A 15,301-nucleotide genomic window follows, 5' to 3' on the forward strand; every position below is an offset into this window, starting at 1 on the left:
ACCAGAGGTGAAGGGAGCCACCAGGCTGAAGAAGGAGGCCTATCGGGCTTGGTTAGCCTGTGGGACTCCGGAGGCAGCCGACAGGTATCGACAGGCCAAGCGGAATGCGGCTCGGGCAGTGGCTGAAGCAAAAACTCGGGTGTGGGAGGAGTTCGGAGAGGCCATGGAAAAAGACTTTCGGACTGCCTCGAAGAGATTCTGGCAAACCGTCAGGCGTCTCAGGAGGGGAAAGCGGTGCTCTACCTGCACTGTGTATAGTGCTGGCGGAGCGCTGCTGACGTCGACTGAGAAAATTGTCAGGCGGTGGAAGGAATACTTCGAGGACCTCCTTAATCCCACTGACACGTCTTCCGAGGAGGAAGCAGAGTCTGGGGATGAGGGGAATGACCCGCCAATTTCCGGGGGCGAGGTCACTGAGGCAGTTAAACAACTCCTTGGTGGCAGAGCCCCTGGTGTTGATGAGGTCCGCCCCGAGTTCCTGAAGGCTCTGGACGTTGTAGGGCTGTCCTGGTTGACACGCCTCTGCAATGTTGCGTGGAGATCAGGGGCAGTACCTGTGGACTGGCAGACCGGGGTGGTGGTCCCCATCTTTAAGAAAGGGGACCGGAGGGTGTGTTCCAACTACAGGGGGATCACACTCCTCAGCCTCCCTGGGAAAGTCTATGCCAGGGTGCTGGAAAGGAGAGTTCGTCCGTTAGTCGAACCTCGGATACAGGAGGAACAATGCGGTTTTCGTCTGGTGCGTGATTTATAAGACATGTAGCCCGGATGGGAATTTGGGAGTAGATACTCATAATTCCCATGGACTTAAACGCCACAGTAACATAAGGTGTTCACAGTTAATTTATGTGATGTAACTGTACCCTGAATGTAATTTGCCCTGTAATATGTCACAAGGTAAATACAGGTAATTAGAGCAATGAAACTGTTATGTTAATCATAAAGTATTATTTTATGGTATGTAACTCTGAAGAGAGTTAAATATTGTTCAGAGTTCTAATTTTCTGGAGGCCCGTGAAGGTAGCATGAAACGGGACCTGTGTATCTGTTGTAATGGAGGAAGAGAGAGACGGCATGGAGAGATGCACGAGGTTAGCTGAACCAAAGTGAGAGACTCAGCTAGTTTTACTGAAGTTACCTAGCACAAAAGAGTGTATGACTAGAAAGCTAACCGGGTGAGAGCTTCGCAACAGAGTGTGGGTGAAGTGACTTTGTTTCAACGGTCGCACCACCGTGAAAAACTGTGTTTCCAGCTACGACCGCCGAGGCTAAAGGCTAGCCCGGACTGCTTGGCTGCGCCACGGAGGCAGCCGCTATGGACTGTCGGAGAGCTGGACAGTGACTGGCTAACAGCGCTGTAGCAGAGACAGCATCCGGTCCGCAGGGAGAGTCGGAGAGTGGATTTAGTTTGGGACTGGTGAACGGAACCTACCGAGCAACTGAACTGTAAGTTGGACTTTCGTGCTCTTACTGGGGAGAAGAGGATTTTTCTCCATCGTCCGGCGTGAGCAGCAAACAGGCCTGCAACAAGTGTGAATGTGAGTGTGTGTGGGCCCATGTGTGAATATTGTGTATCTAGTGGATTATATAGCATATTTTTGAGTGTATCATTCGTGAGTCACTTACCAAGAGGTGATAACATAATTTGTGTTGTTTAACATAATTTCAAAGGGAATTATTTCATTTACAGGCATGTTTCATGTGTTTATGAAGCTGGATATCATTTGAGTTAGTTAAGAAAAGGGTGTGGTGTACATTACTTTGTAAACGTTGTTGTGAAATTGTCTGGATCTCCTGTTACACTTGCAGGCTAAGGTTTACTGATAGTTTCCCTGATTCCTGTCTATACCAGAACCTTTTTGTGGTATCTAGGCTGTAACGAACCTAACACCCCGCCTAGGGGGTCCAAACTGAGGTAAGTGATTTAGACTCAGTATCACGGTTGGGGTGCTACACTGGACCAGCTCTTTATCCTCTCAGGATACTTGAGGGTGCATGGGAGTTTGCCCAACCAGTCTACATGTGTTTTGTGGACTTGGAGAAGGCATTCGACCGTGTCCCTCGGGGTGTCCTGTGGGAGGTGTTGCGGGAGTATGGGGTGTCTGGCCCATTGCTACGGGCCATTCGATCCCTATACAACCGTTGCAAGAGCTTGGTTCGCATTGCCGGCAATAAGTCGGACTCGTTCCCGGTGGGTGATGGGCTCCGCCAGGGCTGCCCTTTGTCTCCGGTTCTGTTCATAATTTTTATGGACAGGATTTCTAGGCGCAGCCAAGTGGCGGAGGGCTTTCGCTTTGGTGGCCTCAGAATCTCATCTCTGATTTTTGCAGATGATGTGGTTCTGTTGGCTTCATCGGGTGAGGGCCTCCAGCTCGCACTGGAACGGTTCGCAGCCGAGTGTGAAGCAGCGGGAATGAGGATCAGCACCTCCAAATCTGAGGCCATGGTTCTCAGCCGGAAAAGGGTGGAGTGCCCACTCCGGGTCGGGGATGAGTTCCTGCCCCAAGTGGAGGAGTTCAAGTATCTCGGGGTCTTGTTCGCGAGTGATGGGAGAAGGGAGCCGGAGATCGACAGACGGATTGGGGCTGCAGCTGCAGTAATGCGGACGCTGCACCGGTCCGTCGTGGTGAAGAGGGAGCTGAGTGTAAAAGCGAAGCTCTCAATTTACCGGTCGATCTACGTCCCTACCCTCACCTATGGCCACGAGCTGTGGGTAGTGACCGAAAGAACGAGATCGCGGATACAAGCGGCAGAAATGAGCTTCCTCCGAAGGGTGGCTGGCCTCTCCCTTAGAGATAGGGTGAGAAGTTCGGCCATCCGGGAGGGGCTCAGAGTAGAGCAGCTGCTGCTCCACATCGAAAGGAGCCAGCTGAGGTGGTTCGGGCATCTGACAAGGATGCCCCCTGGGCGCCTCCTGGGTGAGGTGTTCCAGGCATGTCCCACCGGGAGGAGGCCCCGGGGCAGACCCAGGACACGCTGGAGAGATTATATCTCTCGGCTGGCCTGGGAACGCCTTGGTATTCCCCCGGACAAGCTGGAGGAGGTGGCTGGGGAGAGGGAGGTCTGGGCCTCTTTGCTTAGGCTGCTGCCCCCGCGACCCGACCCCGGACAAAGCGGATGACGATGGATGGATGGAAGTTTGCATATGGTAGAATACTGCATGTAGTCTATTTGTATTAGACATATATCAACAGTTATTAGGCATATGAAATAATGTGTCGATCTCTAGGGCAGGTCTGGGTAGCATCAGGATGTTCACCCCCACAGTCTGGGAGCATGAGAGATCATACCTTGTCTTATTGTTTTACGGTAGGATTAACGTAGCTATGTCGTTTTAGTTTAAGTGCTTCTTTACATATAGATGAACTGTGGACTTCCAACCATGTTCTAGGTAAGGGAGATACGCCTTTACCTGACAAGGTGTCCATTGCATCTCTGACTTATCAGCAGACACACACACACGCACACACCTCGAAGTATAAATAAAGACCGGGGCAGTTTCTTAGGCGAGTCTCTTTGGAGACTGCCCTTGCTAGCAAGAAGTTCTGTGTGTTTCTCTTCTCTGAGTCTTTACTGAAGAAGTGTTTTAGAATATATTTCTTACAAGCATCCAGATACATCCCAGTCATTGTGTTGACTGTTGACTCATTTTCTCAGGGCTCCACATGTAGACATATAAAAAACAAACACAATGGTGACAGTGTTTTTAAAACCTATTGAAATGTTACATACAAATAAAGCAAACCTTTTTATGTCGTCTAGGCCATTTGTCTGAGGGTGATACGCTGCTGTGACACTTCTTTCTATTTTCATTAAGCTGCAAAGTCTTGAGTTGAGCTTCAAAGAAAAAAGAAAATTGTTTTTTAAAAACAATCACACAAAACCTTTGGCCTGGCAGCTACTTGGCACACTGTGGCCAAGTATTTACCTAAAGAGGTATGGAAAAGTAAACTTAACACTTATTTACAACAGACTATTTATTTACATCAAAACACCAAACTATTTACAACCAGGGGGGGAAGATCGCGACCATGACAAACTGAAACACAGGGCTTAAATACATAGAGGGAGCAATCAGGGAATGGACAACAGGAGGGAAACACAGCTGGGGCAAATCAGAACTGACGAGACAAGGAAGCGTAAACTGAACACACTGAGATAAGACAGACTTTCAAAGTAAAGCAGGAAACACAACCGTCACGCCTAAAGCAAAACACTGACAACACCGAATCGTAACAATATTATCATATGTTTCAGTTTATTCTGGTTATGTCTTCTGCTAAGATTTCTAGTTCCTTGGTTTTGGTTCCCTCTGTTCCAGTTCAGTCAGTCTCTGTAAAGTCCGTGTCTCTGAGTCTGTGTCTTTGCATGTGTGTTAAGTTTCCTGTTTTATTGTGAAGGTCCATGTCTTATGTCGCTGTATTCACTTTCGAGTCCTCCCTATCTCGTCATGTTGATTAGGTTCAGCCGTGTCTCCTTCCTGTGTGCAGTTTCCTCGTTTTCCTCTGTGTACATGTAGTGCGTGTTCTCCTGTCCTCCACATTTCACCTTTAAAAACTATTTACTTTGCCTTGTTTGGTATCGTCCTTTTCAGCACAACCTCACGTGTCTGAATTTACAGTTATGTTTTCATTTTGACATACTGTATTAACACAATTGATCTAAAATCAGACAAAAAACATAAAATCAGAGTAGAAAAAGTTATATTTTTACTGTAACAACCACAAACATGTTTAATGAATCATATTTCATAACTTTAAATGCAAATATAAATTGTCAATTTTAAAATCATATGCACAAGTTTTGCAAACAACAAAGTTATTTGCAGCCATTTACCTTTTACCCCTTTTTAATAACCATTTCAAACTATTTACAGAACAATCAGCTGTTCTTCAATAAGATGCCACAAATTATTTGTGCCACTCCAAATATTTCTGTCCACTATAAAGGAGAACATCACAGCCTGATACCTGCAGGTCTGACAGCAGCAGGTGTGTCACTCCTGTTTCTACCTGGAGACAGCAGTCGCCTCATTGTTCTGACACACAACACAAAACTATCCACAACACTACACACTAACTACACAAGACATAACTACACAAGACAACACATTAACTACACACTGCAAACACGCTAAACGTCACAAATCTCTCACATCTCAAAACTCTCTCTCTCTTTGTCTTTATCTCTCTCTCTCTCGTCACTCCTAAATCTTCCCCTCTTCCTAAACAACCAAATGTCATGTTTCCATATCATTTTTTGATTGGTCGACATGGTGCATTTTTCCACCAACACAAACGGGCTGTTTTTGTTTTGTTTTATTATTTTTTGCTCATAAGCAGAGAGCGCTCGCTGCGCTGTCCTTAGACAGTAAACATGAAACTATTGAGGAAAAACACGCGTATATATTGTTTATCATGACTCTGGTTTTACGTGGCCTATCAACACAATTTATAAACTGGTATATGTCACCTTGTTGCTTTGTCTTTAAGTGGTCATGTGATTGGCTTACCACGACTCCTTTATTCTTCCTCAGTCAAACAGCAGCACTCATGCGATTGTTTTGCCCCCTGAGCTCCAGGTGTTGTGCCAGAAAGTGATCGTCGGGCAGAAAGTGATCACCGTCCGCGGGAGCGCGCAGCTGCTTAAAGCTGTAGCGTCCAGATTACTTACAGCTACTTCCGTGCAGCTGATATAAGATGCAGTAAGCTGAACACAGCTTCAACCATCTGTTTGTTGACAAATAGTAACGGACTGCACCGCATTTTCTTGTTAGTAACTGTAACGGTGTTGTAGCGATAGGAATAGTAATTAGTTAGATTAATCGTTACTGAAAAAGTAACGCCGTTACTTGTAACGCCGTTATTCCCATCACTGTTCACAGATCAGTATAACTCTGATCTGTAACCAGCTCCTTTATTTACATTTTGTAAATAAAGTCTTCAGAGTTGTTTTATTGTCAGAGTGGCAGGTAAATTAACCCTAACCCTAAACTGGGAGGACTGAATGGGCCTTTCAGTGATTCTCTGAGGAGCCAACAGGTTCAGCAACAGTCAGGGTGGCGTTAACAATCTGCAACTCACGTCTTTACACTTATACATTAGCGATATTAGCATTAAATTGTTAATTAAGTATTATATTGTAGTACAACACAATAAAAACTAAACATTTTATTCACTACAATAAAATTACAAATTAATCAGACTAAGCTATATTAACTGCTGTGGTTTTGTACTGTGTGCTGACTGGTCATCTGTAAAGGACCTGAACTGTCACAGTATGCAGAAGCAGACTGTATGTATAGTGAACAGTGGAACCAGACACAAAGGAACGTGGGACCAAACTTGAATTAACAAAAAGTGAGCAGTTTAATATGACTGATGGAGAAATACAAAGTAATGCATAAGGCAAACAAAGATGAGAATAAACAATAACGTAAACTGGGGAAGCTAAAAATACACATGAAAAAGCATAAACATGAAACTTGTCGTGGATACAAAGATACCTGAAACAGGGAGACATGACGCAAAAGACAACAGACGACCTGACACTGAACAAAGGAGGACTTAAGTACACAGAAAGATGTGTGAGGATGGGGAACAGGTGGGACAAATCAGACCAGAGGTGACAAGGGGAAGCAAAACTAAACACACTGCAATTAGGACAGGGAAACAGCATGGAACGCAGACATGACAACACGAACCTGACACCATAAGACACGCAGGCATGAAACACATGCCTTAGGGCGAACAAAGGGCGAACATAAACACAGGGGTAAAGGACACAAGGGGAATCGAAAAAACAATCAACTATAACGGCAACTTAGGCAAAGTAGAAATGAACTTGGAATTCCTAAAGGACTTAAACATAAACTATAAACATCAAAATAAGCTAAAACTTTAAACGCTGGGTCAAAAGACCCAGGATCATGACCTGAACAGGTGGAACTGATTCTTAAAGATTCCATTAAGCAGTTAAAAAGAAGCTGAAGATTCAGGACAGCATGGAGTTCGGTCCGCAGCAGTCAGACGATGTTGGTGTCGTACTTCACATCCTGCAAACATCAACACGATACGTGAGCCCTGCTCTGCAACAAGTCCAACACACCTGTAACCTGGTATCTGTCCATGACCAGGATTCACTTATACTAAGTCACATGAAGCTAAGTTTTGACCAGGACATGTCCTTCAACGCACATATTAAACAAATATGTAAGACTGCTTTCTTCCATTTGTGCAACATCTCTAAAGTTAGAAATATCCTGTCTCAGAGTGACGCTGAAAAACTAGTTCATGCATTTATTACTTCCAGGCTGGACGACTGTAATTCATTATTATCAGGATGTCCTAAAAACTCCCTGAAAAGCCTTCAGCTGATCCAAAATGCTGCAGCAAGAGTCCTGACAGGGACTAGAAAGAGAGAGCAGATTTCTCCTGTTTTGGCTTCCTGTTAAATCCAGAATTCAAAATCCTGCTCCTCACATACAAGGTCTTAAATAATCAGGCCCCATCTTATCAAACATCATCATCATCATCATCATCGTTTATTTGTATAGCACTTTAAGAACACACCAGGCAGACCAAAGTGCTGAACAACACAGATCAAAACAACAACCAAATTAAAAATACCATAAAATCATTACATACAATAAAATAAATAAGAAGGTGTCAGTTTCCTACAGAGTTAAAAGCCAGGGAATAAAAATAGGTTTTCAATCTGGACTTAAAGACCTGCACTGATGACGCTTGTCTAATTTGGAGGGGAAGGTTATTCCAGAGCATCGGAGCCGCAATTGAAAAGGCACGGTCTCCTCTGCATTTCAGCCGCGACTTAGGGACCGACAGCAGCAGCTGCTCAGCTGAACGGAGCGAGCGAGGAGGAACATGTGGCTTCAGCAAGTCAGATAAGTACACAGGAGCCAGACCATTTAAAGATTTAAAAACCAATAAAAGGACCTTAAAACGAACCCTAAAATCAATGGGAAGCCAATGCAAGGAAGCCAGAACCGGAGTGATGTGATCGAATTTCCTACTACCGGTTAAAAATCGCGCCGCCGCGTTTTGCACTAACTGCAGGCGTGACAAGGTGCCCGACCCGACCCCTATTAAAAGGGAATTACAATAGTCCAGACGTGAGGTGATAAAAGCATGAATAAGAGTTTCCAAATTGGGTTTGGAAAGGAAAGGCTTAACCTTCGACAGGCGTCTGAGGTGATAAAAAGCTGATTTTACCACCCCACTTACATGACCTTCAAAAGTAAGCGCAGAATCAAGTTTAACACCAAGATTAGTGATTGAACTTTTCAGATGAGAGGTCAAATCACCAAAATCAACAAACATCTGATCTTAATGACCTTGTAGTACCATATCACCCTATTAGAGCACTTCGCTCTCGCTCTGCAGGCCTACTTGTTGTTCCTAGAGTATTTAAAAGTAGAATGGGAGGCAGAGCCTTCAGTTTTCAGGCCCCTCTTCTGTGGAACCAGCTTCCAGTTTGGATTCAGGAGACAGACACTATCTCTACTTTCAAGATTAGGCTTCAAACTTTCCTTTTTGCTAAAGCATATAGTTAGGGCTGGACCAGGTGACCCTGAATCCTCCCTTAGTTATGCTGCAATAGACGTAGGCTGCCGGGGATTCCCATGATGCATTGAGTTTTTCCTTTCCAGTCACCTTTCTCACTCACTATGTGTTAACAGACCTCTCTGCATTGAATCATATCTGTTATTAATCTCTGTCTCTCTTCCACAGCATGTCTTTATCCTGTCTTCCTTCTCTCACCCCAACCAGCAGATGGCCCCGCCCCTCCCTGAGCCTGGTTCTGCTGGAGGTTTCTTCCTGTTAAAAGGGAGTTTTTCCTTCCCACTGTCGCCAAAGTGCTTGCTCATAGGGGGTCATATGATTGTTGGGTTTTTCTCTGTATGTATTATTGTAGGGTCTACTTACAATATAAAGCACCTTGAGGCGACTGTTGTTGTGATTTGGTGTTCAGGCTCAGTGCCAGGGACATTTTTTGGGTCTTCCACTTGGCCTTTTGTTCCATAACCCTCAGGACCATTTAAGAAATTCGCAATGACTGTCTTACTGCGTCCCACCTCGGCAGCGATGACACGCTGTGAGAGACCCTGCTTATGCAGTTCAACAATCTGACCACGCTCAAAAAAGCTTTTTTGCCTTCAGGACGTCATGACAGTGTGACTACCTGACAGAAAATGACAATGAATCCACGTTTCTGCACAGGTTTGTCCTTTTAAAGGCATGTGATCCTAAACTTTGATCAGCTGTAAAACAGTCTGTTTCAGTTTAAGCATTGTTTTCAATAAATTGCATGCTCAAAAAAATGTTTTGTCTCACTCCCATTTCTTCTTGTTGCATGTTGAAGCTCTACTTAGAACCTTGTTAAGATACCATGCAAAATATGATTTTTTTTTTGTTGCCATTTTTCAAGTGGTCTTAAACTTTTGATCGAACTGTATTTATTGGTGTCCCATGATGCTGTGTGAATAAGTGTTTGCCCACTTTCCTGATTTTTCTACTTTTTCTATCTTTGTCACATTAAATGTTTTAGATCATCTAACATTAGACAAAGATAACACAAGTAAACACAAAATGCAGGGGAAACAATCCAAACCTACATGGCCCTGTGTGAAAAACTGATCACACCTTTGGAAGTTCAGTTTCTCTAGCCACACCCAGGCCTCATTACCGCAACATGAAATCATTGAAAGCACTTAAATAGGACCTGACTGACAAAGTGGAGCAGACCAAAAGATCTTCAAAAGATAGACATCATGACATGATCGAAGTAAATTACGAACAAAATAGAAACAAAATTATTGAGATCAGTTAGTCTGGAAAAGGTTTTAAAGGCTCTGGGACTCGAGTAAACCACAGTGAGAGCCATCCACAAAAAACATGGAACAGTAGTGAACCTTCCCAGGAGTGACTGACCAAAATTACCCCAAGAGTGCAGCCATGACTCATCCAAAGACCCCAGAACAACAGCCAAAGAACTGCAGGCCTCACTTGCCTCAGTTAAGGTCAGAGTTCATGACTCCACCATAAGAAAGAGACTGGGTGAAGCTGAAACGCACTTGGTTTCAGCAAGAGGACAACGATCAAAACAAAGCAGCAAGTCCACCTTTGAACGGCTTAAGAAAAACAAAATGAAGACTTTACAGTGAGCTGGTCAAACTCTTGACCCGACTCTGATTGAGATGCTGCGTGACCTTAAAAAGGTGGTTCATGCTTGAAAATCATCCAGTGTGGCTGAATTACAACAATTCTGCAAAGACGAGTGGGCCAGAATTCCTCCACAGCTGTGAAACACTCAATGAAGTTACAATGCTCGATTGCAGTTGTTGCTGCTAAGGATGGCCCAACCCGTTATTAGGTTTAGGGGGCAATCACTCTTTCACACAGGGCCTTGTAGGTTTGGGAGTTTTTCCTGTATTTTGTGTTTACCTTTGTTTTCTTTGTCTAATATTTAAATTTGTTTGATCCGAAACATTTGAGTGTGACAGACATAGAGAGTTTGAGATTTAACTTTGAGATTTTTATGTTAATTTGAAGTTTGTCGTTACAGTTGGACACTGCTGCTTATTGATGTTATTATTATTTTATTTTGATTTTTTAAATCTTGCACAGTCTGTATATGACTGTCACTTATTCTGAGTTTCTGCAGTACTCAGTCCTACACAAATACACACTATTATTGCTTATCACTGTCTGCACACACAGCTTTGATGGATCCTCCAGGAGTGATGACACCATTTTCTGGTGAACTGATTGGTCAGTAGGTGGTGAGATCACACACACACACACCATCAGGTCATCCTGACTCTGAGTCACATGCGGAGTCTGTTCACCCTTATCTGTCTCTCCTTCAAATAAACTTTATTAAACAGCAGCTCTTAAAGCTCTCGCACACTCTGCTGTCTGCAGTCTGTGTTCAAGCTTCATGTTTTTATGATATTACACATTTGTGTAAAATCAGCCGCTCTGTGTCAGCACACCTGTCCATCTTTCAGGCTGGTCACATGTCGCAAACTCTGCCCTTTGCATGTAATTATGCTCAATAAACTTTGGTTGATTTACTTAGTTGATGACCACTTCCTGTGTTAGCAGTGTTGGGGAGTAACGGAATACATGTACCGCCGTTACGTATTTAAAATACAAAATATGAGTAACTGTATTCCGTTACAGTTACCGTTTAAAAAGGTGGTATTCAGAATACAGTTACTTTGTTGAAATAAATGGATTACACTGCGGTACTTTCCTGTTTCATGTTGTCGCGGGTCAGGACTGTTTGGGTTTTGTTTGACAGCTACGTTCTGTTGTTCCAGGCGGCAGCGTTACGGTTGCCATGGTTACAGGGCGACGCTCTCTCTCTCTCTGCGACTGTGTGTTTCCTGGGTGAGAGAGCGCCTTTTCGTTGTTGTTGTGCTAAGCTAACAGGCAGAATGCTACAAGCATAGCTCTAAAGAATGTAGCATCATGGGCAGTGTAGTCCGTGTTGCAGGGAGAATGGACTGCCATACACGTTATGGGTCTGTGAGCGCGAGGAGGGAGAAAAAGGGGAGTGGAAAGGTACGAGTTGTCATCGAGGAAAAACGGGAGCTGGAAGCATGTAAATATAATAATAACCACTGCAGCCAAGAAGAGTGCCTGACGAGCCCAGTTGTAAGTAAGCTATTAAGACTCGACTGTACACCGTGTTCGTGTTTTCCTCCGAAAACAATAAGTTCCGTTGGAGCAGCCTTTCAACGCCTCTCTCTGTCTCTCGCAAGAAAAGTTGACCCACACAACAAAGTAAAGCTATTTTTCGGCTACGAGCCGACAGGGACCCCGCCGTATTAGTCAGAGGTCCCTTTACTACAGTTCGGAGTCGCGGACCTTCAGTAATAGTAATAAATCACACAGCAATAGTACATTCACGTTGTTGTAAAAAGCATGATAATATATTAAGTAATCCAAAGTATTCAGAATACGTTACTGTCATTGAGTAACGTAACGGAATACGTTACAGAATACATTTTGGGGCATGTAATCTGTATTCTGTAATGGAATACATTTTAAAAGTAACCTTCCCAACACTGTGTGTTAGGATAAGTGAAGCCAGATGAGGAAACGTCTTAGTACAGGCCCCAGCTTCCCACCTCAACAACACACCTCATAGCTGATCTCTGAAGGGGGTGGGGCTTCTGACACAGGTGGGGATTCGTATGTACATGGGACCTCTGAAGCAGCTTCGAGCGATTTGTTGATAAAGATGATTGGCTAAAAACAACCCAAAAGACACAGCTGTTAAGGTTTGAATTGGAAACATGAAGAATATGAAAAGACTGAGCTGATTCAGGTGGACACAGGTGGACTCACCTGATCAGTGGAGGGACACAAAGCGTAGCAGCCAAAGGCAGCGATACAGATGGAAACGATAAACTCCAGGAGACAGAAAACAGCCAGAACAGCTCTCTGGACCTGGGAGGATAAAAAAAACCCTGTGCTTTTAGCCCTTTCCATTAGAACCTATTCCGATCAGGCTGAGGCGACTTGAGTACCACCTCATGTGCGTGGGACAATTACAGCAACACGGCTGAATGTCCTGTGATGTCATTTATATGCAGCATGAACGCCATTTTCTACTTGCTGCTCGGTCTGTGGCTTTTTGTCGGACTCGGGGACCGCAGTGTTGTTTCTGTGCAGCCGTTTCCCTCTTTGCCAGATTTTAAAAATGGCAGCTTCGATTTTCACAAAGGAGACGCTCTCATGACTCATGGAGTGGTGCCACTGACAAGCCAACCGGTAGCACATTTTCAGATAACCTTGCAAGTAGGTCAGTACCCTAACACCAGGGGTGCAACTCCAGGCCTTGAGGGCCGGTGTCCTGCAGGTTTTAGATAACACCCTGGGTCAACATGCCTGAATCAAATGATTAGTTCATTACCAGGCTTCTGGAGAATTTCAAGACATGTTGAGGAGGTAATTTAGCAATTTAAATGGCTAAATTACCAAAGACACATCTAAAACCTGCACGACACCTACCCTCAAGGCCTGGAGTTCGACATCTGTGACCTAATGGAAAACCCTAAAAACCACGTCAAGCCATGCCACGCCAACCCGAGCAGGTACTAATGGAAAAGGGCTTAATTATTGTAGCAAGAAATACTGATAGCCTCTAATGATAAACAGGAACAATTAGAGACCACAGTCAATCGCAGTAAATCTAGACACAGAATAAAACTCTCAATAAAAAGGACATGAATCATAATAATGATGATCATTTATAACAGGAGAGAACGTCATCGCTTCAAAAGTTTCCACATTAATTTTAAACCAGTCGCCACACTTTTCAGACTATTTTTGCTTGAAGGAACCGGACTAAAGAGCACTTTCTGCTAAATGCGCCGTAAACCTACACATTACACTTTTTTACTGTTGGTAGTAGGTGATGTGAGCGTCAGCGATGGGATGGCAGCACTTCTGTCTGAGACCTGACTGTCATGCAAGTTTTCTGTACTCGTTTGATTGGCAGACACAGCTGCTCTAAATGTTCTTCTTTTTTTTTATTAGTAAAATTAACATACAAACAAAATGCACCATATATTACACATTCAGAGAATAAACATTCCTTACATATTAGCAACTTTCATACATAGGAAAAAGAAAATATAAAGATGGGGTCACATAATTTAACAGATTATTAACTCACTAAATCAAAATCTTCCACAAAGGAAACAAAAAAAGCAGCTTTTTCTTTTTAACTAAGTCAAACAGATACAAATAGCATTTGTATTTATTTTTATCCTATTGTATATTTTATTCTATTTATTCTGTACAGTTGTGTACAGTATGTTATTCTTATTGTATTCTAATTTTGCTATATAACTTTTGCACTGTCCACTTCCTGCTGTGACAAAACAAATTTCCCACGTGTGGGACTAATAAAGGTTATCTTATCTTATCTTAAGATTTAACCAACAGGTTTAAGTCGTTTTTCCAGTAAGCTAGTGTTGGTTTGGTCTTAAAAAAACGACATTTATGTATAAATTGCTTGCACAAGATTAATAACACATTAACACCATAATTAGCTTTCTTTTCTTTCAAAAACACTCCAAACATTATCATATTTAAGGTAAATGGGGTAATTTGAATCCCACTGGAATAAAGCCAGGTATGAAAATCCAACCAAAATATTTGTATAAAATTGCACAAAAAGAATAGATGGTCCAAATCCTCCTCTTCTGTTTCACAAAATACACAATTACCAGTTTCTATTTTGAATCTATCACCAAGGAGTCTATTTGTCGGGTAAATTTTATTCAAGATTTTAAATTGGACTTCTTTCCCTTTAGGAGGGATAGGGAAGGTTAACTGAATACCATCTATATATAATTGCCTTAACTTGGGGGAGATGTCAGAATATATTATATCATTTACAACTATGTTTTTAAGTGACAATGGAATGGATTTTATAACCCGATTAAATTTACTTTTAGAACATTGGATATTAAACTTTTGGCAAAAATCTTGATGTCCTAGAACATGTCCTTCCTCATCTACAAAATGGGCAATTGCCCAAACACCTTTTGATAACCAATCTTGAATAAAAATAGATTTTCTGTTCATCAGTATATATCTATTGTTCCAAATTGGGCTATTATGTGGAGTGAAATTATGTTTAAATAACATTTTCCAATAAAGAAGGACCTGTTTATGGAATTCAGAGAGTTTAGCAGGTAGCTTAGTAATTTCAAAGTCACACTTTAGGAGAAAGTCGATACCCCAGTGTGTTAAAGACCTTACTTGGTATAAAAAACCAAATGGAGTGTGGATTATTTAGGAAGGATTTTAACCATTTAAGTTTCAAAACACCATTCATTATGTCAAAATCAATTGCGTTTCCACCGCCTTCAATGTATGGTTTAACCAAATCATCTTTAGATATATAATGGCACTTATTCCTCCAAATAAAATTAAAATTCAAGCTATTAATTGTTTTAATAACTTTATTCGATATTGATAGAGAGTAAGCTGGATATATAAATCTAGATAAACTATCCATTTTGGTTAATAATATTCTTCCAAAAATTGTGATGTCTCTTTGTAACCACTTATTTAGGATTGTCTTACATTTGTCAACATTATCTAAAATAGTCAAAGGAGCTTGCAAAGAAAAGCGTCTGGACTTCTTTAAGTTACTTGAAGACGTTTCACCTCTCATCCGAGAAGCTTCTTCAGTTCTAAGGTCAAATGGTGGAGAGTCCCAGATATAAACCTAGTGGGACCCACACCCATTTCAA

The 15,301-nt window shown here is 42.6% G+C and overlaps 1 protein-coding gene across 1 annotated transcript; it reads right to left on the minus strand.

Annotated features, from left to right (window-relative positions):
* Positions 1 to 6,257: 6,257 nt before the first annotated feature.
* Positions 6,258 to 12,717, minus strand: LOC121815348 (membrane-spanning 4-domains subfamily A member 15-like). The gene is made up of 3 exons (XM_042225933.1): positions 12,378 to 12,717; positions 12,171 to 12,278; positions 6,258 to 7,054 (listed from the first exon to the last, which is right to left on the minus strand). Exons 1-3 carry the CDS (start codon positions 12,519 to 12,521, stop codon positions 7,025 to 7,027), a joined length of 282 nt encoding a protein of 93 aa, XP_042081867.1. The 5' UTR covers positions 12,522 to 12,717; the 3' UTR covers positions 6,258 to 7,024.
* Between the last annotated feature and the right edge of the window lie 2,584 nt (positions 12,718 to 15,301).

Source organism: Haplochromis burtoni, unplaced genomic scaffold (genome assembly GCF_018398535.1).
Source record: "Haplochromis burtoni strain Fernald_Lab_line unplaced genomic scaffold, NCSU_Asbu1 Contig_190, whole genome shotgun sequence".
Lineage (NCBI taxonomy): Eukaryota > Metazoa > Chordata > Actinopteri > Cichliformes > Cichlidae > Haplochromis > Haplochromis burtoni.